At 38.3% G+C, this 23,497-nt stretch overlaps 1 protein-coding gene across 1 annotated transcript in view; it reads right to left on the bottom strand.

Moving 5' to 3' along the window:
- ADAM28 (ADAM metallopeptidase domain 28) overlaps window positions 1-23,497 on the bottom strand; it is a 78,448-nt gene that overhangs the window by 4,913 nt on the left and 50,038 nt on the right. Inside the window, exons 14-20 of the mRNA XM_069579359.1 lie at window positions 19,758-19,953; window positions 17,772-17,874; window positions 15,183-15,342; window positions 14,164-14,244; window positions 13,281-13,359; window positions 2,037-2,145; window positions 1,008-1,083 (exon numbers count right to left, since the gene is read on the bottom strand). Coding sequence (XP_069435460.1) covers window positions 1,008-1,083; window positions 2,037-2,145; window positions 13,281-13,359; window positions 14,164-14,244; window positions 15,183-15,342; window positions 17,772-17,874; window positions 19,758-19,953 — 804 coding nt within the window. The remainder of the gene's footprint in view (window positions 1-1,007; window positions 1,084-2,036; window positions 2,146-13,280; window positions 13,360-14,163; window positions 14,245-15,182; window positions 15,343-17,771; window positions 17,875-19,757; window positions 19,954-23,497) is intronic.

Consider the following 23,497-nt stretch of genomic DNA (forward strand, 5'->3'; position numbering starts at 1 on the left):
TCATATGCCCATAAAATATTTATATTAAACTCTGAAAATTGTAAAGCACTATAGAATTTAAAGAATCTTTCATTTGATAAGAACATATAAATTTTAAAAAATGAAATAATAAGTTTCTTAATTTCAGCTTCCAAATAAGCACCTTTTCAGATAATGTGAGCTCAGAACTAAGATGGCACCAAGAAACTGGAGGGACAATCATAGTGACCCAGTCTCTGCACTCTGCTGGGTACAAAGCTATCAGAGATGGTTATGTTTCCATCAAAAACATTATTATCAATGTCACTATCATTAACCAATTCTATCTAAATTTCTAAACTTGCAGGATACAACTAGGGCATTAAAGATTATACATATTACATGTATTGTCATATAAGTGTACATGTTGTTGCTGTTATAGTCGTTAAGTCATGTCCGACTCTTTGAACTATTGCCTGCCAGGGTCTTCTGTCCATGGGATTCTCCAGGCAAGAATACTGGAGTGGGTTGCCATGTCCTCTTGCAGGGGATCTTCCTGACCCAGGGATCGAAACCTCGTCTGATGTCTCCTGCATTGGCAGGCAGATTCTTTACCACTAGTACCACCTGGGAAGCCCACAAGTATACATATTATCATCATTATCAGGATATTGCAAAAGGAATAAGGAATCGACCTAGAATCACACAGAGAGAGATAGAGAGAGGGAGAGGAAGCTGGCATCTACCTTTCTTTTGTTTTTTTTTTTTTTAAATTATCTTTGCCTTTTGTAAACCACAGCAAAGTGGCCTCTACATTTTAGAGAGAAAAGCAACCTCTACATTTTAGAGAGAGTCTTTTGCATTTAACAAAAGGCAAAGGTGAACTTTCTGAATGTGTAGTTACAAAACTTGCAGTCCTTGCTACATACTAGTACTACACACTAGTGAGATAGATTTGTAAAACACTGCTGAGTAGAAATGACAGCTAAAGAGAGAGAAAGGGTCATAAGCTGGGGTCCACAGAAAACACACTACAGACTCTGGTTCACCTCTTGGGGTTGGACAGTCTTCACCATCTGTGGTTTCTTCTGATTGTGTAGGCCGGTCTCAGTGGTAGACAGTGGCCTATGTAAAAGCAAAGGGGCTAAAGTCATTTACAGTGACTTAGTAGTGTCTTTACCACAAGAGGGAGATTTGAGAGAAGTCTGCTCCTTTCCTTTGCCCTTCTGTGTCCTTCTTGGTAACTGCTGGGCTTTTCGTCTGCTCCCTAGGACGTCCTCCGGGTTTCCCTTTTCTGTAATTCATAATGATCACCACTGATTTTCTTTTTGATTCTCTACCAAGCCATGATATCTAATCATGATGGTCTTGAGTCCAGTTTTTATCTAAATTATGTCTTTTGAGTAAATAAAGATTTATTTTATTCATTAAATACTTATCAGAAGCCCATTCTGAGTGAATAAGTCAGTCTTTTGAAAATGCTGGAAAGATACTGTAGTGTCAAGATTATGTTTTAAAGACTGACTGATGTAGGTGCAAATCTAGATTTCATTACTTAGGTTGTAAGACTTTAAACATGCTTGCTTACCTCCCTGAGCTTCTGTTTCCACATCAGTAAAAATGTGGAGTCCCTAACCTTGCCGGATTGTTGTGAGGATAAATATATACCTTTTCATCTATAAAGTGGAAATACTAATAAGTAAATCTTATTTCCTTGTGAAGATTAAATGTTCTTATGAAGATTAGATGACATAATATATGCAAAAGGGCTAACCAAGGTGCTCGCTATAAAGCTGTCATCAATACATTTTAAAGACTGTATTTGTATAATGAGTGTTAAAATATTTAATAATGAGAGCTCTTCTTATTATGAATTATAAACAGTGATTAAACAGAAGAAAAAAAGCAGGTCTTCCTGTGAAAAATGCCCCCAATAAACAGAATACCAAGCATTTGGTCTGAGAAAAGTGTATCTGTAGTTATCTCTGAGTACTTGAAGCAAACTAAAATGAGATGAAATTTGATAATTTGGGTCCTTACATTTATAGTGAATTAGCTGTCCCCAAAGCAGGGCCTACCTCTGGACTAGCTTCTGCTTTTCTCTGGAGCTTCGGCATCGCATTACTATAGCAACCACCACAAATATGACAGCCACAGGGAACAGCACCCCAACCACAATGGAGAAGTCTGCAACAGAGAACAAGGGCCTCATGAAAATATGATCAGTTCACAAATACACATCACACTGGTCCTGATTTCTTTATCACAAACATCACTGATCCTCTTTCCAAAGAACATGTGTTCCCTGGAAAATCTCTCATAGCCAGTAAAATGAAAATGTATCTTGATAATGATTATCATAATGTTATTTAGATAAAGGGGCTAAAAAGGATCTATGCAGAACATTTTACATGAGATTAGTAAAGCATCAAAATAACTGAGAATGCTTAGAAGGAATAAATTGAAAACAAAAGGCCGGAAGATCAGAAAGTGTATGAAGTAAGGGGGATGGCAGAAGAGGAAAGAAACATTTTTTTAAAATTCAACCTTGGAATAAAGCACGTAAAAATAACCTAAAGTCCTGAAATCCTACTCCTCTCAGGAGCAAATAAGAAGCTGAGACATAAAAAAGAGAACAAATGGATAATTGATAACTGATAGATAGATGGGACATAAGTGAGTGTTCTATTGATGTTTACTCTATATTAGAATTATATTTGGGGGGGTTATAAGATCACTTCATGGGAAATAGATGGGGAAACAGTGGAAAGTGGCTGACTTTATTTTTGGGGGCTCCAAAATCACTGCAGATGGTGACTGCAGCCATGAAATTAAAAGATGCTTACTCCTTGGAAGGAAAGTTATGACCAACCTAGATAGCATATTCAAAAGCAGAGACATTACTTTGCCAACAAAGGTCTCTCTAGTCAAGGCTATGGTTTATCCAGTGGTCATGTATGGATGTGAGAGCTGGACTATGAAGAAAGCTGAGTGCAGAAGAATTGATGCTTTTGAACTATGGTGTTGGAGAAGACTCTTGAGAGTCCCTTGGACTGCAAGGAGATCCAACCAGTCCATCCTAAAAGAGATCAGCCCCGGGTGTTCTTTGGAAGGAATGATGCTAAAGCTGAAACTCCAGTACTTTGGCCACCCCATGCGAAGAGTTGACTCATTGGAAAAGACTCTGATGCTGGGAGGGATTGAGGGCAGGAGGAGAAGGGGACGACCGAGGATGAGATGGCTGGATGGCATCACTGACTCGATAGACGTGGGTTTTGGTGAACTCCGGGAGTTGGTGATGGATAGGGAGGCCTGGCGTACTGTGATTCATGGGGTCACAAAGAGTTGGACACAACTGAGTGACTGAATGAACTGAAGATGTTTTCTATTTTATCTACAGCCTAGTTAATGAGTGCAACTTTAATATTCTGTTATCTCATATATTAATTCCTCATAATAATCTGAAACCACAAAGACCGGGGGTACAAGTTTGAAGAGCAATGCCAACAGCTACTGACTGCTCTCTTATTACAGAGATCACTAAATCAATAATAAGAATACTTTTTTGGCATAAATGCAAGAAAAGCTCACAAACGTGAACACACATGCATGCAGAAAGGTAGAGACCTCAGAAGTAGAATTCTAGGTAAGATAATAATTGTTTAAATACTGAATACTCTCTACCCTCCATAAAAATTTCTATCCAAAAAAAACAAAGGAAATGCAATTATAAGGTATTTGTGTTAGAAATAGTATAGATATGTTCAGAACTTTTTTAGTGTACTTGCACTAACAACACTGTAGCTAATTTCAAAAGAGTGACATAGTCCAGAGGAAATAAAGACAAACTCAGCAGTACTTCACAGACACCCATAATTTGAAAGGTTGTGGTCTAGGTATAAAGCTGGGGCGTGACAGATGGAGAGTATTAAAACAGGAAGCAGCTTTACAGTTGAAGATGGCAGTGTCTGAACAGAAAACACTGTCTTTTCTATTTCTGGAAACGTAGGTCTAGGAAATTTGAACCAGCCCTCTCACTAAAAACAGCAAATTGAACTTAAAAAAAAAAAAGCTTCCTAAAAACACAGAAGTGCTAAAGAATAGGGGGAAATTACTCTGGAGTGAGAGAAAATTAGTTTGGAGTGAGAGAGCAGGAACCCAGAAAGACAGAAAGGAAAATGATTCTGGATGAAAGCCCAGAAATGCACAAAACAATGAAGAGTAAATAAACCAAGACTGAACCTTAATGTAAACTGTAGACTTTGGGTGATAATCATGCCTCCATGTAGGTTCATTAACTATAACAAACATTGCACTCTGGTGGGGGATGTTAGTGGTGGGGATGACTGTGCACGTTTGGGGCAGAATACATGGGAAACCTTTGTACTTTCTACTCAGTTTTCCTGTGGAGTTAAAATCAGCTCTAAAAAGTAAAGTCTATATTAAAAGAAATAAACTGGAAATTTTTATGATGGCCACTAAAAGAATACAAAATAAATGCATAATTTCCAAATTAATAAAAAGAAAACTGGAGTGATTAAAATCCTTATGACGCCCATAAGATAAGAAAGAAGAGAAAAAGGAAGAGACCAGATTGGAAGAATACACCCAAGTATATCAGTAATTACATTTAATTTAAATGGACCAGATTTTTAAAAAATTATTATCAATCTAAATTTTTTTTAATTTTAATTTTTACTATATTTTACTTTACAATACTGTATTGGTTTTGCCATACATTGAAAATTTTAAATATATTTGTATTTTTAAAATGAGAGGCAGATGTAAAACATGAGGTTTCAGAAAGGATGAAAATAAAAGTAAGAAAAAAGTGAGACCAAAATAAATATGGTACAGCTACATTTTTCTCCATGGTCTGTAGACTTTAAAAGGCAAGAAAACTAGAGATACACACAAGCATTTCATAATGACAAGAGTGTTAATTCACTGGGAAGACATACAATTCTAAGTCTTTTTGTAGTGGATATCAAGGTCTCAAAATATATGGGCATTAATAGACCCAGAATTTTCTTGGGCTGCAAAATCACTGCAGATGGTGACTGTAGCCATGAACTTAAAAGATGCTTTCTCTTTGGAATAAAGCTATGACAAACCTAGATAGCATACTAAAAAGCAAAGACATTAATTTACTGACAAACGTCTGTCTAGTCAAAGCTGTGACTGTTCCAGTAGTCATGTATGAATGTGAGACTTGGACCGTAAAGAAAGTGGAGTGTTGAAGAACTGATGCTTTTGAACTGCAGTGCTAGAGAAGACTCTTGAGAGTTCCTTGAGCTGAAAGGAGATCCAACCAGTCAATCCTAAAGCAAATGAGTCCTGAATATTCATTGAAAGGACTGATGCTGAAGCTGAAGCTCCAATACTTTGGCCACCTGATGCAAAGAGCTGACTCATTGGAAAAGATTCTGATGCTGGGAAAGATTGAAGGCAGGAGGAGAAGGGGACAACAGAGGGTGAGATGGTTGGATGGCATCACCAACTCGATGGACATGAGTTTGAGCAAGCTCTGAGAGTTGGTGATAAACAGAGAAGACTTCAGTCCATGGGGTCACAAAAATTGGACACGACTGAGTGACTGGACTGAACTGAACTGAATAGAACCAGAAGTGATAGCCAAGTTCATAATTACAGTGGGGATTTTAACACTTGTGGCTCTGTAATTGGTACAACAAACAAACAAGATATCAGTAAGGATTAATATATTACACACAACTAACAAACATGGATTAAAAAACATGGAAAATACTGCACATAACTGCATAATACATTTTTTTTTGTGCACAGGCAGAACACCTACAATATGGGCATATGCTGAGTCATAGAAAGTGTCAATAAATTTCAACACATTCTCAACACTATAGATTTTCTGATCTCTATGGAATTATGCTGCATATAATGTTAACAATAGCTAGATAATCTGTATATGCATATACATTAAGAAATATACAACTAAACATTTCAAGGGCAAAGAAGAAAGCAAATGGAAAATTGAAAATAATTTAAGGCAAATGATAATGAAAATATCAGTTACCATATGGGCTACAAACTGAAAACTAAAGAGGCAAAGATTTCTTTCAAGAATTTTAAGATGAAATAAATTTTAGGAAAGGGAATTGTATAAAGCAGACATTGAAATAGCAAAAAAAAAAAGTTTGAAAAAGAAAAACAAACCATAAAGAATAATTAAAGTTTTAAAATTTTGTTAGGATAATACAAAAAAAGATTAAAAAGCATGCTACAGATCCTATAGATATTGAAAAGATAAGTAAGTATTATGAGGAATTTTAAACCAAAACATTGAAATTCAAGTGAACGAGGAAAATGTCTAGTAAAATATACTAAAACTTGTATAAGAAGATATAAAAAACCTGAGGGTTCTTATAACTACTAAAGACATTGGATTTTTAATTAAAATATTGCTCAGAACTCTAGGCCCATTTGGGTACTGACAAGTTCTAAACAGATGTTTAAGGAGAGTCTTCCATTCTTATATAAATTTTTCCAGAGAATTTAGATAAATGAGAACTCTCCACTTTACTTAACATGATTAACATAATCCTGTACTCAGATTTATAAAGACACAATGAGAAAATTATAGGCATCACCCATGAACATAAAGTAATAGCAGACATCACCCATCAGTATCTATTCAGTTTAGATTAGTTCAGTCGCTCAGTCTGTTCGACTTTTTGCGACCCCATGAATTGCAGCTCGCCAGGCCTCCCTGTCCATCACCAACTCCCGGAGTTCACTCAAGCTCATGTCCATCGAGTCGGTGATGCCATTCAGCCATTTCATCTTCTGTCGTCCCCTTCTCCTCCTGCCCCCAATCCCTCCCAGCATCAGAGTCTTTTCCAGTGAGTCAACTCTTCGCATGAGGTGGTCAAAGTACTGGAGTTTCAGCTTTAGCATCATTCCTCCCAAAGAACACCCAGGACTGATCTCCTTTAGAATGGACTGGTTGGATCTCCTTGCAGTCCAAGAGACTGTCAAGAGTCTTCTACAACACCACTGTTCAAAAGCATCAATTCTTTGGCGTTCAGCTTTCTTCACAGTCCAACTCTCACATCCATACATGACTACTGGAAAACCATAGCCTTGACTAGACGGACCTTTGTTGGCGAAGTCTGCTTTTGAATATACTGTCTAGGTTGGTCATAACTTTCCTTCCAAGGAGTAAGATTCTTTTAATTTAATGGCTGCAATCACCATCTGCAGTGATTTTGGAGCCCCCAAAAATAAAGTCTGACACTGTTTCCACTGTTTCCCCATCTATTTCCCATGAAGTGATGGGACCTGATGCCATGATCTTTGTTTTCTGAAGGTTGAGCTTTAAGCCAACTTTTTCACTTTCCTCTTTCACTTTCATCAAGAAGCTTTTTAGTTCCTCTTCACTTTCTGCCATAAGAGTGGTGTCATCTGCATATCTGACGTTATTGATATTTCTCCTGGATATCTTGATTCTAGCATGTGTTTCTTCCAGCCCAGCGTTTCTCATGATGTACTCTGCATAGAATTAAATAAGCAGGGTGACAATACACAGCCTTCACGTACTCCTTTTCCTATTTGGAACCAGTCTGTTGTTCCATGTCCAGTTCTAATTGTTGCCTCCTGACCTGCATATAGGTTTCTCAAGAGGTAGGTCAGGTGGTCTGGTATTCCCATCTCTTTCAGAATTTTCCACAGTTTATTGTGATCCACACAGTCAAAGGCTTTGGCATAGTAGATAAAGCAGAAACAGATGTTTATCTGGAACTCTCTTGCTTTTTTGATGATCCACTGGATGTTGGCAATTTGATCTCTGGTTCCTCTGCCTTTTCTAAAACCAGCTTGAACATCTGGAAGTTCACGGTTCACGTATTGCTGAAGTCTGGCTTGGAAAATTTTGAGCATTACTTTACTAGCGTGTGAGATGAGTGCAATTGTGAGGTAGTTTGAGCATTCTTTGGCATTGTCTTTCTTTGGGATTGGAATGAAAACTGACCTTTTCCAGTCCTGTGGCCACTGCTGAGTTTTCCAACTTTGATGGCATATTGAGTGCAGCACTTTCATAGCATCATCTTTCAGGATTTGAAATAGCTCCACTGGAATTCCATCACCTCCACTAACTTTGTTCATAGCGATGGTTTCTAAGGCCCACTTGACTTCACATTCCAGGATGTCTGGCTCTAGATGAGTGATCACACCATTGTGATTATCTGGGTTGTGAAGCTCTTTTTTGTACAGTTCTTCTCTGTATTCTTGCCACCTCTTCTTAATATCTTTTGCTTCTGTTAGGTCCATACCATTTCTGTCCTTTATCGAGCCCATCTTTGCATGAAATGTTCCCTTGGTGTCTCTAATTTTCTTGAAGAGATCTCTAGTATTTCCCATTCTGTTGTTTTCCTCTATTTCTTTGCACTGATTTGTGAGGAAGGCTTTCTTATCTCTTCTTGCTATTCTTTGGAACGCTGCATTCAGATGCTTATATCTTTCCTTTTCTCCTTTGCTTTTCACTTCTCTTCTTTTCACAGCTATTTGTAAGGCCTCCACAGACAGCCACTTTGCTTTTCTGCATTTCTTTTCCATGGGGATGGTCTTGATCCCTGTCTCCTGTACAATGTCATGAACTTCCGTCCATAGTTCATCAGGCACTCTATCTATCAGATCTAGTCCTTTAAATCTATTTCTCACTTCCACTGTATAATCATAAGGGATTTGATTGAGGTCATACCTGAATGGTCTAGTGGTTTTCCCTACTTTCTTCAATTTCGGTCTGAATTTGGCAATAAGGAGTTCATGATCTGAGCCACAGTCAGGTCCTGGTCTTGTTTTTGCTGTCTAGAGCTTCTCCATCTTTGGCTGCAAAGAATATAATCAATCCGATTTTAGTGTTGACCATCTGGTGATGTCCATGTGTAGAGCCTTCTCTTGTGTTGTTGGAAGAGGGTGTTTACTATGACCAGTGCGTTCTCTTGGCAAAACTCTATTAGTCTTTGCCCTGCTTCATTCCGTATTCCAAGGCCAAATTTGCCCATTATTCCAGGTATTTCTTGACTTCCTACTTTTGCATTCCAGTCCCTTATAATGAAAAGGACATCTTTTTTGGGTGTTAGATCTAAAATGTCTTGTAGGTCTTCATAGAACCGTTCAACTTCAGTTCTTCAGAGTTACTGCTTGGGCATAGACTTGGATAACTGTGATATTGAATGGTTTGCCTTGGAAATGAACAGAGATCATTCTGTCATTTTTGAGATTGCATTCAAGTATTGCATTTTGGACTCTTTTGCTGACCATGATGGCTACTCCATTTCTTCTAAGGGATTCCTGCCCACAGTAGTAGATATAATGGTCTTTGGAGTTAAATTCACCAATTCCAGTCCATTTTAGTTTGCTGATTCCTAGAATGTCAATGTTCACTCTTGCCATCTCCTGTTTGACCACTTCCAATTTGCCTTGATTCATGGACCTGACATTCCAGGTTCCTATGCAATATTGCTCTTTACAGTATTGGACCTTGCTTCTATCACCAGTCACATCCACAACTGGGTATTGTTTTTGCTTTGGCTTCATTCCTTCATTCTTTCTGGAGTTATTTCTCCACTGATCTCCAGTAGCATATTGGGCACCTACCAACCTAGCAGTTCTCTTTCAGTATTCTGTCATTTTGCCTTTTCATACTGTTCATGGGATTCTCAAGGCAAGAATACCTAAGTGGCTTGCCATTCCCTTCTCCAGTGGACCACATTCTATCAGACCTCTCCACCATGACCTGCTCATCTTGGGTGACCCCACACGACATGGCTTAGTTTCATTGAGTTAGACAAGGCTGTGGTCCGTGTGATTAGATTGACTAGTTTCCTGTGATTATGGTTTCAGTGTCATTGCCCTCTGATACCCTCTTGCAACACCTACGGTCTTACTTGGGTTTCTCTCACCTTGGATGTGGGGTTTTTCTTCGTGGCTCCAGTGTATCTATAAAAGCTATTAAATATTTCCATGTTGGGTTTATGCAAGGAATGCAAAGTTAGATAAATGTTCAAGTATCAAGCAATTTACTTTGCAATACCAACGAAGTAAAGAGTTAAAAATCTTAACCAATACATAAAAAGTGCTTGATACGATTCTTAGCAAACTAGAAATAGAAGTGAATTTTCTTAGTCAGATGAAGAGGATCTAATATGAAAGAATACCTTTAGATAACAGGGCAAAATACTGAAAGTCTTTCCTAAGATTGGGAAAGAAGTAAAGAGGCTTGCTATCTCTTGCTACTTCTGTTCAACATTGCACAATGTTGAAAAAAAGTACAAGAAATTAAAATTGTGACTGTTAGAGAGGAAGTAGCAAAACTGTCATTTTTCTCAAACAGTATGATTGAATATGTAGAAAATATAAAAGAATTCATAAGTTACTAAAATTATTGACAGGTTAGCAGAGGTGCTTCATATAAAAACAAATATACAAAAATTAGTTGAAGTTCTGTATTCTCAGTTCAGTTCAGTTCAGTCGCTCAGTCATGTCTGACTCTTCATGACCCCATGGGCTGCAGCCTACCAGGCTTCTCCATCCATGGGATTTTTCAGGCGAGAGTACTGGAGCGGGGTGCCATTGCCTTCTCTGATGTACTCTGCATATAAGTTAAATAAGCAAGGTGACAATATACAGCCTTGACATACTCCTTTTCCTATTTGGAACCAGTCTGTTGTTCCATGTCCAGTTCTAACTGTTGCTTCCTGACCTGCATATAGGTTTCTCAAGAGGTAGGTCAGATGGTCTGGTATTCCCATACTTTCAGAATTTTCCACAGTTTATTGTGATCCACACAGTCAATGGCTTTGGCATAGTCAATAAAGCAGAAATAGATGTTTTTCTGGTACTCTCTTGCTTTTTCGATGATCCAGTGGATGTTGGCAATTTGATCTCTGGTTCCTCTGCCTTTCCTAAATCTAGCTTGAACAACTGGAAGTTCACGGTTCATGTATTGCTGAAGCCTGGCTTGGAGAATTTTGAGCATTTATTTACTAGCGTGTGAGATGAGTGCAATTAATAAATCCAATTAATATATATTATATATAAAAATTCTATGGTGAAAATCATTGAATATTATTTGGCAAAATTAGAGAACGCTAAGTAAATGGATACTTATTTCATGTACTGAGTTTGGAATTCAATATTTTATATATGCTTATTCTTCCCCAAGCGAATCTATAGACACAGTTTAGAGTAACTTTAAATTCCAACAGGAATTGTGTGTGTAACTTAAAAATCTGACTGTAAAATATATGTGGAAGTACAAAAGCTAATAGCCAACACATTCTTGAAGAACAAAATTAAAGGACTGCCTCTAAGATAACAAACTTATTTTAAAGATACAATGATAAAAAGAATATTATACTGGCATGTGTGTGGTCAGTCGTGTCAGACTCTTTGTGACCCCATGGACTGTAGCCTTCCAGGCTCCTCTGTCCCTGGGATTCTCCAGGCAAGAATACTGGAGTGAGTTGTCATTTCCTCCTCCAGGAAGAGGAAATTTCCTCCTAATCCAGGGACTGAACTCACATCTCCTGAAATGGCAGGAGGAGTCTTTATCACTGAGTCACCTATGAAGGCCTTATGCTGGCATATGGATAGTCAAATAGAACCCCCAGAAAAGTAGAAATATCTCAGAGAGACACACATGCAGACACATATGCTTTTATTGGAAAATTGGTACTATAAAGCATTAAGGAAGCATATATTACACGGGCTTCCCAGGCGGTGCTAGTGGTAAAGAACCCACTTGCCAGTTCAGGAGACACAAGAGACAAGGGATTGATCCCTGGGTCAGGAAGATCCTCTGGAGAAAGGCATGGCAACCCACCCCAGTATTCTTGCCTGGAGAATCCTATGGACAAAGAAGCCTGGTGGGTTACAGTCCATGGGATCACAAAGAGTTGGACACTACTGAAATGATTTAGCACAACACAGATCTATTACATAAATGATGGTGTGACAATTGAGTATCTATCTGGGATAAAAGTGAAATTGAACACTTGCATCATACACAGAATAATTCCAAATACATTATAGACTTAAATTTGAAAAAGCAATAAAATAATCCTTTTTGGAAGATCATATATGGATATACATTCATTACTTTAGGATAGAAAAAAATTCCTTAAAAAGGACACAATAAGGAAAACTAGTCATCAAGGAAATGATAAACAAATTGACTACATTACAATTAAAATCTTCTTTAATCACATGACATCACAAAGAGTGAGAAAACACAGAATGAATGGAGTTATTTGCAGCACATATAACTGAAAAATAGCTTATATCGAATATATTAAAACTTAAGTTAATAGGGGGTCAGGGAGATACCCAAAAGAAAAATACACAAAATGGCATGAACAAATATTTCATAAAAGAGAAAATACCAATGGCCAAAAAAATTAAGAAAGGATTCTATCATTATTACTAGCTATAAAAATAATTTAAATGAAAATTTCAATGCGTTATCACTACTGACCCACAAGAGTTGCTAAAATATAACAATTCTATTTATGCCAAATCGCTTAAAGGTTGTAAAGCAATAGGAAGAGGTCCTGAGGAGGAGCAGCTGTTTCTAAAGTAAATGTAATGAAGAGCTCTGTCCTCAGGGCAAGGTATTCATCACCATGGCAACTGGAGGTGAGGCTCTCTGGCTGTTTCCACAATGAAGGTCTGAGGTCTATAGGAAGATCTGCCTACGGATAGAGCTCTCAGGCAGATCTCCAGTCAGGAGAGGTAAGGTCCAACAAGCATGCACACATGCCAAGAAAACCCCTGTGAGCTAATTCAAGTCAACCTAATCCCACATTCAATGAAGGATCATATATCCTGAAGAAAAATAGCACAGTGCAATATAAGAGAAGAGAGGGTGAAAAAAAAAAAATTCAACTCAGAAGAAATAGAGGTAATCTGGAGAAGAGACTGAACCTGCAAAAATAATCAGTCATATTCTTAGAGAGTTTTATGAGGATATTATACCTAGTATACCTTCAGTCAAGGCTGTTAGGAAAATGGGACAATCGTAAAGCAAGAAAACTCAGAAAATTAGAATGAAATGACAAATATAAAATTTCAAGAATTGTTTTGGTAAAATATAAAAACATAAGAGGGTGGGAAATATGATTTAAAACTTGGATGAGAAACTTTGGAGATTAATATCGTGGATTTACTACCTACAGAATAGGAATTCCAAGAAGAAAGAGAAAAAGGCATGGAATCTTGCATAATAGGAAAGAAATACTTGGAAGAGGTGAGCAATTTTCTCAAGTTAGACATGTAATGTTACGTACTGAAGACCGTGGAAGAACTAGAGCAGTCAGGAGGGGCCCATCCTTCTTTACACTGACACTGGAGCTCGTGGTCACACACCTAGAGGAGCAACGGTTCTGTTAGTTTTCTCACTGAACTAATGCTCAACACAAGGGCTTATTCATCCATAATTAAGTACATATCAAAAAAAAATGAAACAAAACAAAAGAATAACCCCCTGCTCTGCAGCCTTTCAACTACCTACATAATTTAAGCATCAATAATAGGAATTTCATAATGCCATCTGCAGCAACATAGATGAACTTAGAGAAATGTCATCCTGAGTGAAGTAAGTCAGGCAGAGAAGGAGAAATATCATATGACAGACTTATATGTGGAATCTAAAAGAACTGATAAAAATGAACTTAACAAAACAGAAAGAGACTCACAGACTTAAGAGAATGAAATTTATGGTTGTTGGGGGGAAGGGATAGTTAGGGAGTTTGGGATGGAAATGTATACCTTGCTATATTTAAAATGGGTAACCAACAAAGACCTACTTACAGCATAGGAAACTCTGCTCAGTGTTATGCGGCAGGCTGGATGGGAGGGGAGTTTGGGAGAGAATGGATATGTGTGTGTGTGTGACCAAGTCCCTTTGATATTCGCCTGAAACTATTACAACATCATTTGTTTAATTGGCTATACGCCAAAACAAAATAAAAAGTTAAAAAAAACCCAGGAATTTCAGTATCAGGTTCTTTGAAGGAAGTTTTCATTGAATCAAAGTACTAAAGAGTTAGATAAACTTAATTGTTTTAATCATTCAACACTGAAACACTACATTAACATCACCCAAACTGTCTGACCTAAAATGACATAAGATTCAGCAAGCTTTGGAAAACACTGTCAAGACTTACTTACAGTGTGTCCTTTGCACTTAGAGGAGCAATTTGCTGATTTGTAAGTTCTTTCCATATCCACGCATTCTGCATTAATGCAAACCTGAAAGTGATGTGAAAAACACAAAACTGACATGAATGTCTAAAGATATCACTTATGCAAACTGTTGACTCTTCAGGAGTTAATCTTATATTTTTAGCTACTATTAATGCTATCAAGAGCTTCCCAGGTGGCTCAGTGGATAAAGAATCTGCCTGCAATGCAGGAGATGAAAGAGATATGTGTTCAGTCCCTTGATCTGGAAGATCCCCTAGATGAGGAAATGGCAATCCACTCCAGTATTCTTACCTGGGAAATCCCATGGACAGAGGAGCCTGGCAGGCTACAGTCCACAGGGTCACAAAGAATCAGAAAAGACAGAAGCAACTAAGCATGCATGCACGCATTGTCATCAAACTTACTTTTTATTCGAGAAATCACAGCATCCTTTTGAAAATAGGAAGATGGAATCTAGGTAATTTTTGTAATAAAATATTTAGGAAGTCCTCTCCAAAGAAAATTTCCTTACTTCATTCCTCATGGATTATTCCCTTAATCCACCTCTTTAGTTCAGCTCTGTAGACTGATAGTTAGCACTGAGCTAAGCATTGCACATGATACAAGGTACTGATTCCAAGCAAAATTAACATGGAAAACATGTTAATATCATATCATCTTTAAGATTAAAATAAAAATTTGTGTAAAAATAAGTAGTATTGTTATGATTATATTTATTATTATCAGTGGCTATCATTTGCTGAGAACCTACCAATTTAGGGGCAGTAAAACTTGCCCAAATTTAACATCCTAGTGCTAAGCACATAATAGGTACTCATTAAATCACACTGAAGGGAAGAACACACTCATGCATACATGAATGGCATAAACATTGCTTTGAAAATTGTGCTCCATGAAACACAGGGAGGCCCTGAGAAGACAATAAACAAAACAAAAAACAAACAGAAAGAACATTCTGAGTAAAAGCCGCAATTTCAACTCACCTTCTTATCTCCACATTTGGTTCCATTGATTACCATGCCAATTTCTTCTCTGCTGTCTTCAGGAGCAAATAGTTTACATGTCAGGAATGTGGCTATCCGTCCTTTCCAGGGCAGATAATCTGAGCCACCATGACAGAACAACTTCCCACACATGACATCTCTGAGGAAAAGCCAAAATTTGCTGCAGTTGAAACACCAGGATCCAAACTGCAGTTTTATACAAATATAAATCACCTCCTGGACTATCAATATTTAACTAATGGTATTTTTCCCTAAGGCAGAGACTCCTAGTTCTCCTTTATACCAGTTTTCCCCTTATTCTTAAGTAATAGAACCACCATATTCAACGGTTTGCAAGGCCTGGTGTTGCTGAAAAAACAAACAAACAACAACAACAACAAAACCCTTGTCTCCCAGATTCCCTAATTTTGGCCAGTAACCTAAATTCTGGCCAGTGGGAAGGATGCAGAACCTTAACTTCAGATTCTTGAAGGTGGCCTTATGTGAGGGTATGTGTTGTTGTTGATGTTTAGTCACTAAGTTGTGTCTGACTCTTCGGGACCCCATGGACTGCAGCACGCTAGGCTTCCCTCTCCTTCACTATCTCCCACAGTTTACTCAAATTCATGTCCACTGAGTTGGTGATTCTCTTTAACCATCTCACCCTCTGCTTCCCCTTTCCCTTTTGCCTTCCATCTTTTCCAGCATCCGGGTCTTTTCCAGTGAGTCAGTTCTTTGCATCAGGTGACCAAAGTATTGGAGCTTTAGCTTCAACATCAGTTCTTAACATCAAGGAGCGCACCTAGGAAGTCAGTTTCTGTCTTGTTTCAGGTAAGGTTATTTATTTCATGAATTGCAGCAGAATAATTCTCTTGACTATAGTTGTATCAGTATAAGGCTGAGCCTTGGATGGCATTCCAAGGCATCATGTAGGTTCCTGAAAGAACTCCTGCAAATTCAGATAAAACTGCCAGGGGATCACTAACACCTTGCATTCACTAGCAAGGGGAAGAAAGTCAATGTCAACAATATTGGAATCAATTGCTTTTATGTAAAATTTAGAGGAAAGTTGTGAAAAAAGTCTTCTGAGAGTGTAAGAATCAGATTCTTCTGATTACTCTGGTGGCTTTTAGAAAAAATACCACTGAGGAGCAGAGAAAGGCCTGCATTCTTTCCAGACTTCAGATGGTATTTTTCTTGAATCATTTAGGTAGAGCTTTAAGAGGAAGGCTCTAAAAAGGTCAAAGTTGCTCAGTTGTATCTGACTCTGCGACCCCATGGACTGTAGCCTACCAACTTTGTCTATCCGTGGAATTTTCCAGGCAAGAATACTGGAGTGGGTTGCCATTTCCTTCTCCAGGGGATCTTCCCAATCCAGAGACTCAGCCCAGGTCTCCTGCATCACAGGCAGACTTTCTATCCTCTGAGCCACCAAGGAAGCCCTAGGAAGGCTCTAGGACCTAGGGAATTTCAGGCTTACTTCTCACTACAAGCAAAAATTATTAAGAAGTGATCAGAAGGCCAGTCTGTGGGAAGAAATGAAATGCTTATGCGTTTGGTTGCAGAAATTATCCAGTATTCACACAAGCATTTATATAGGACAAGGGTGTGTGTACACTTTACAGAGGAAAGATGGAATTACCCTAGCCTTTTTCCCCTATCATAACTTCTCATACTAAATATTGCTACCCACTCACCCTACTCCCACACACATATAGACTTTTATTAATATATTCTCCCCTGATTTCCTATAAAGGAGAGCCCACAAGGCATGACCATCTTTGAGGCTCAGACTCCCCAAAAGATGATCTTCTGTCCAAAATAGTTTGTTTGGTAATAACTATCATTGAGAAAAATTAGTGTTATTTCAACAGAAAAAAACTTGGAGAAATGCTGATCTTTTTCATTCAGTGTCTTGTTACACATTAGTTTGCACATGCAAAGTTTGGAACAGGTATTTCACCTATTATCATTTAATTTTTAAAAATCATCTTAGAACTGTAGAATCCAAGGGAAATATGTAGAAAAACCTCAAGTTCATTGATTACAGTGTTTATCTTTTCTTTTTTAAGACTATCAATTGTTTTATGGAAAACAAATTCTTTAGGTCAGTTGTCAATCTTTTCCCTTACTGTATTTTTTTCTTTATGGAATGCCATGGTAAGTTAAAAAAAAAAAAAAAACAACTGTACAATCATTGTGTTGCTTATTCCTCTGAGAAGATACGTATTTCTACCATAGAATCATCATGAAATGCAGTAGATGGAAAAGCATCTGAAGCATACTGGAGAATAAGTGTACACATTTCCAACAAGGCCCATTTACTCTCGTATGTTCCTTCTCAAACATTCATTCTATTTAACAGCAGCTATACTTGGTGTCCTTTGAAGCATGCATTATAAGAGATTGAAAAATGGGAATCATTCCCTATTTACCTTTTTAACTCATTGCCTAGCCTAAAATAAAGCAAGTAATAGTCACTCAATGAATGTTTATCAAATAAATGATGTCCAAATTACTTTCTCTTTAAATGAGATAAATCAGCATGTGTGAAAATGAGCAGGAAGTTCAAATAGCAAGGCCACTTACTCTGCTTTACAGGGAATGTGTGTGTTGTTCACTTTTCGACAGTATCCATGAGTTGACCCAACTTCATTGTGTCTAAAACATGACTTATCTGCAACCTGGGCTCCTGGGATCAAACAAGGTCAGTCAGGTCATAGATGGAAAGAAGAGAGGTAAGTAGTTCAGTGCTACAAAGGATTCATGAAACAGAAAGCCAGCATGAAGAACACGATTTTAGCATCATACCTCTTCTTGGAAACACGGTTTACTTTGATATGATATCAAGAGAAATGTCTGGAGTTAAAAAATTTTTTTGGATGGCCTATTTTTGAATGATGGCTATCTAAATATTTGGAAATACCTGTAAGACTGAAGACTTAGCTAGAAGAGCCATAGTTATCCTAGCAGCAGCCCACAGGCAGACACTGGAATGCTGTCCTGTTGGAGGGTACACATGTGACAGGTACACCCTATGCTTAGTCAGACTTCTAGTCTGCCAGGAAGTAATGTGCATCACAAGTTTAATTTCTCATGCAATCTTCATCAGATGGGCAATCAATGGTTAAAGCTGTGTGATATGGTTAATTGCCTTAAACTTTCAATTTGCTCTGTGTAAAAATGATGACTCTATGATAGTATGCCCTCATAATGTTATTATGAGATTTTTTTTTAAGTTTTTAGGATTATATCTTTTTTAAAAAACAAACTTTATTTATTTAAATGTTTGACCACACCTGGAGTCATGTGGGATCTTAGTTCCCCTACCAAGGATTGAACCCACACCCTCTGCATTGGAAGACAGAGTCTTAATCATTGGACCACCAAGGAAGTCCACTATTAAGAAGATTAAATGAGTTAATCTATATGAGCCACTGAGAAGAGTGCCTGATCAGTAGAACATGGTGTATAAATATTACCCATTCTTATTAGCATTCTCATTTTGTTAATAAAGGTACAGAGAGTGGTATTGGTTAAAGCCACAAAGAGAGATGAAAAATCAGACTTCAAATCAAGTACTATTGAGTCAAATGCCTCTATCCTTCTTTTTCTCATGCCTCTACTCCTTCTCTCTCCTCTACTTTAAAGATCAATAAGGAAGACCTAGAAAATATGAATCCAGCCTTTGAAAAAACAGCAATGAAGTTAAAAATAATAAAAAGCCTATGGAGTCTAGGACTAGCAGATACAAACTATTATAGGATGGTTGAGAAATAAGGTCCCATCCTATAGCTCAGGGAACTACATTCAATATCCTGTAATAAACCATAATAGAAAGAAATACAAAAAACTGTCACTGTTTGCAGATGACATGATACTATATAGAAAATCCTAAAGATGCTACCAGAAAACTACTCATCAATGAATTTGAGCTCCTCAATGAATTTGAAAACTACTAGAGCTCATCAATGTATTTGGTAAAGTTGCAGGAAACAAAATTAATACACAGAAATCTTGCATACCTATACACTCACAACAAAAGATCAGAACAAAAGATTAATCAATGGAACAGAATAGAAAGTCCAGAGATAAACTCATATGCCTATGGTCACCTAATCTATGATCAAAGAGGCAAGAATATACACTGAGAAAAGACAGTCTCTTCAGTAAGTAGTGCTGGGAAAACTGGACAGCTACATGTAAAAGAATGAAATTAGAACACTTACTAACACCACGCACAAAAATAAACTCAAAATGGGTTAAAGACCTGAATGTAAGGCCAGATGCTATAAAACTCTTAAAGGAAAATATAAGCAGTTCACACTTTGACATAAATCACAAGATCTTTTTTGACCCACCTCCTAAAGTGATGAAAATAGATGCAAAATAAACAAATGAAACCTAATTAAACGTAAAAGCTTTTGCACAGTAAAGGAAACCATAAAGGAAGGACGAAAGGGACAGAATGCTACTTCAGCCGTGATGGAACACTGTCACTTGGAATGATACGGTTTTCCTGTGTATGGACACAGAGAGAGGCAGACATGCCAGTGACTGGGCTTGTCCTCGTACCTGGTCCCCAGAGGTCAGTGCACTGCTGCTCCAGGGTGGGGCACGTTCCCATCCGGCAGTAGCCTTTCCCATCCTGGCAAGGGAAGCCATTGATTTGGTATCGATCACTGGGGCAAAGAGTAGATTTGCCATCACACATTTCAGGCAGGTCACACTCATCTTTTGCTGGTCTGCACACCTCACCAGCCTTTTTTAACTGTAGGGAAATAAAAATGTAGACATGGACTTTTTCCACCTGACCTACCACAATATCTCAAATTGATGCAAATTATATTTTCCCTGTGGCCTTTAATTAGCAATATGTACCTAGAGGTATTGTTCTATTTTAGTTTATATTTGTATTGTATAAGCCAAAACCATCTCCTATAATGTCTCTTCCACTGACTTTGGCCAAGCCCTGAGTTGTTAAAGCAATCAATACTTCTGAATTTGTAGAGCAACTGCTATAAAAATAATAATGAAAAAATACTTTAGAACACCCAGCAATATTATAGATGCAAAGAAGGAAGTTACCTTTCCCTTTGTTAAATGCATCTTTCTCAAGTTTTTCAAGGAGATTTAAATCTGCAGCTCCAGAAATTTACTGGTGAAGTGAATCTTCTGTAATAAGGAAAGATAAGCTTCGAAGCCTAGATCAGCATGCTCTGAGATTTTCCCAGGCATTGAGTTTCCTAATCCTGAATTCCTTTTAGTGTAATTTTAGATATTTCTTTTTCACTCACATCTTCTTATGGAATGATTTATTAGGAGGGAGAAACAAACCAAAACCATTCATTTGCTGTGTTAATTCCATTAAAATCTATTACTGCAAATCTTGCTCTTATTTGCTCAGAGAAATGTTAGTCAAAGAAATCCTGCCATTCAGGCAGATCTAAAGAGGCCTGTGGATACTGGAATCACCTCCCTCCTTAGCTGAAGCAACTAGGTATGTTTTCACTACAGTGTTCTTGCCTGAGAAATCTCATGGACAGAAAGGTCTTGCGAGCTACAGTCCATGGGGTTGCAGAGTCAGATATGACTCAGTGACTAAACGACCACCACTTCACATCAAGAAATTTTTAATATCTTTACACTGGTGAGAGCATAAAATCAAAATTTTCATTGGGGCCTATGAGACCCTGCAAAGCCCCTCTGCTCCAGTCAGACTAACTTTCTTATCTGATGTCACACAAACCATGCTTTACCTTCTGTTTATTCTTTCCTTATCTGGAATTTTTTTTTCTTTCTGTTTATATAAAATCTGCTCTACTTCCCAAACAGTTTGAAACCCTAATTTTTGCATGAAAACTCCTCTGATCCCTTCAATGTGGATCATTGCTCCTCTTTTCCACATGTAGTAGGAAAACAACCCAGAATTTGGATATGAAAGACACATAATTTGAATATGAAAGATACATACTTGGCTCTGCTAGTGGCTAGATGTGTACCCTTAGCAAGTGAGTTTAATCTTAACTTTATAAGCCATTATGAAAATTAAGTGAAAAAATATGTGGAAAGTAATATACCCAAAGGTTATATACCATTATAATATCTACCTGGCATTTAATCATGTATAGTATTTTCATTCATTTCAGGTATGTATAAATATATCCTCACCCTAAGGAAACAGCAAATATTTTGAGGAAAAATACCACTTGTGTGTGTGTGTGTGCAATGCAAGAGACACAGAAGTTGTGGGCTTGATCCCTGGGTCAGGAAGATCCCCTGAAGGAGGAAAATGGCAATCCACTCCAGTGGTTTTGCATGAAAAATCCTATGGATATGTTAGGTAGTTAGAATAGGAAAAAGGAGTCCAAAATGGTGGTGTCTAAAAGACAAAGAAAGGGGAAAGCCTGCAAAAATGGATCAAAAGAAAACCCGTGGACTGGATTGAGACCTTCAGGTGGAAAAAACATACCCACTTCTTGGCTAGCTCAGTTTTCATAGGGCAGGCTCAGTGGGGAGGAAACAAACGCATAAGAGGAGGAAGCCAATATGGATTAAGGCCTCTCCTTTGGGGTCAGCCCACCCTCACGCCTTGAGGGTGTACTATCCTTTGCTTGCCAGTTAAAGCTGAGCTATAACTGAACTGTAACACTGGTCCGCTGTTTCAAATCTTTGTTGCAGTGAGACAGAACCAAGAAAATTACACAATCCCCTGACATATCTGGTGCCGTGACCCAGATGTAACCTGGCTGAAACAACCTCAGCTCACCTCCAGTGAGGCGGAGACCAAGCACAGCAGAAGACCAACTTGGCGAAAGCTCACATGCTGGAAGCTGAACGCGAAGGAAACCCAGCACACTGGAAATGACAAGAAGCCCAGTGTGCTGGAAACGGGGACAGAAAATACAAACTTAGACAAAAGCTCATGAGGCTCAGTCTCAGATTCCAGAAGACCTCCAGTTTAGGTAGGAGGTCCTCGCCCCTATGGCTGGATGGACATATGGCTAACAGAATCTTAATTCCTTTACAGTTTCTTGTTTCTTATTTCCTCGAACCCCCTGTGAACAGATGAATGGCCATGGGCACAACTTAGGGATTCTGGCAGGGGCTACTCCTCAGTGTGTCCTGAAGGCTCCACTATCTGCTGTGCCCTAGTAGCTGTTACCCAAGTGGGTGAGGGTTCTTTGGCCCTTAACCTCCTTTGTGCCTAGAATCAGGCCAATGAAAATTGTGGGCACAGGTCAGGCATTTAGCAGTTTTTCCAGCAAGTTATGAAAGGGGTTCCTTGGCATGTTTTTCCCACTGTTTTTTCTCCCATCCTTTAGCTCCTCTCTCCATCTATGCCTCTGTTTACAAAGTACTGGGCAGGTTATCATCTTTCCATTTCTGAAAGTTGTGTTTGAAACTGTTTGCCTAAGATTGGGACTGAAACCCATGTGGCAGAAACTTTGTGCTATGCTTAGTCACTCAGGCGTGTCCAATCAGGACTTGAGCCCAGCCAAAACTCATGGTGCCTGGTTTTAGCACCTAATGAAGCTCAGGTTCTTAATCTCTCATTGCAAAACAGTTTGGTGAGAGACACAGCGATAAGTAAGAGGTAGATTTGTTTGAATTCACAGGGAAGCACAGTCCACAGAGTGTGTGCCATCACAGAGGGTATATATAGTGGCCATTAAATGTGGTGTGGTTAGTTTTTATGGGTTGGGTGATTTCATATGCTAATGAGTGGGAGGATCATTCCAAAATTTGGGGAAACACTCCTTGATCTTTTGATAGTGCCTTAGAACCATCATGTTGCCTCCAGATGTGTCATTTAGCTTGCAGATTGAAGGCTTTTAGTTGAATTTGACTTGTCTGCATCTTGGACCCATTTGATTTTAATTGGTTTATGTTATGCCCTTGGGCTATATCAGTCTTTCAAAAGTTGTGCCCTGCCTGCTTCAGTCCTGTTTCATGCTCTTTTCATGAGCCCTGTCCAGGCTCATAGTGTTGCCTCTACAATCTTCTGGCAGGACAACCAGAAAATAGCTAGCTCTTGGGAGGGAAATACTGTATAATATCCAATCTCTCTAGAGATTCACACCTTCATCTTCCATGTTTCCCACAACAGATCCAACAGCACCTCTCAGTGAACCTGCTAAGATGGGTGACAGGCCCACAATGCCTGCTAGAAGTTAATCTGTTGGTGGCATCCCTTCAAGGGCAACTGGGCTTCCAGGGACAATGTTTGCCGCTTTGGGAGTTAACCCTGAAGATTGTTTGGGCCCAAACCCTTACCATCCTTCTCCTAAAGCTACAAACATACCCCTGGATCA

This window comes from Ovis canadensis, chromosome 2 (assembly GCF_042477335.2).
Source record: "Ovis canadensis isolate MfBH-ARS-UI-01 breed Bighorn chromosome 2, ARS-UI_OviCan_v2, whole genome shotgun sequence".
Classification (NCBI taxonomy): domain Eukaryota; kingdom Metazoa; phylum Chordata; class Mammalia; order Artiodactyla; family Bovidae; genus Ovis; species Ovis canadensis.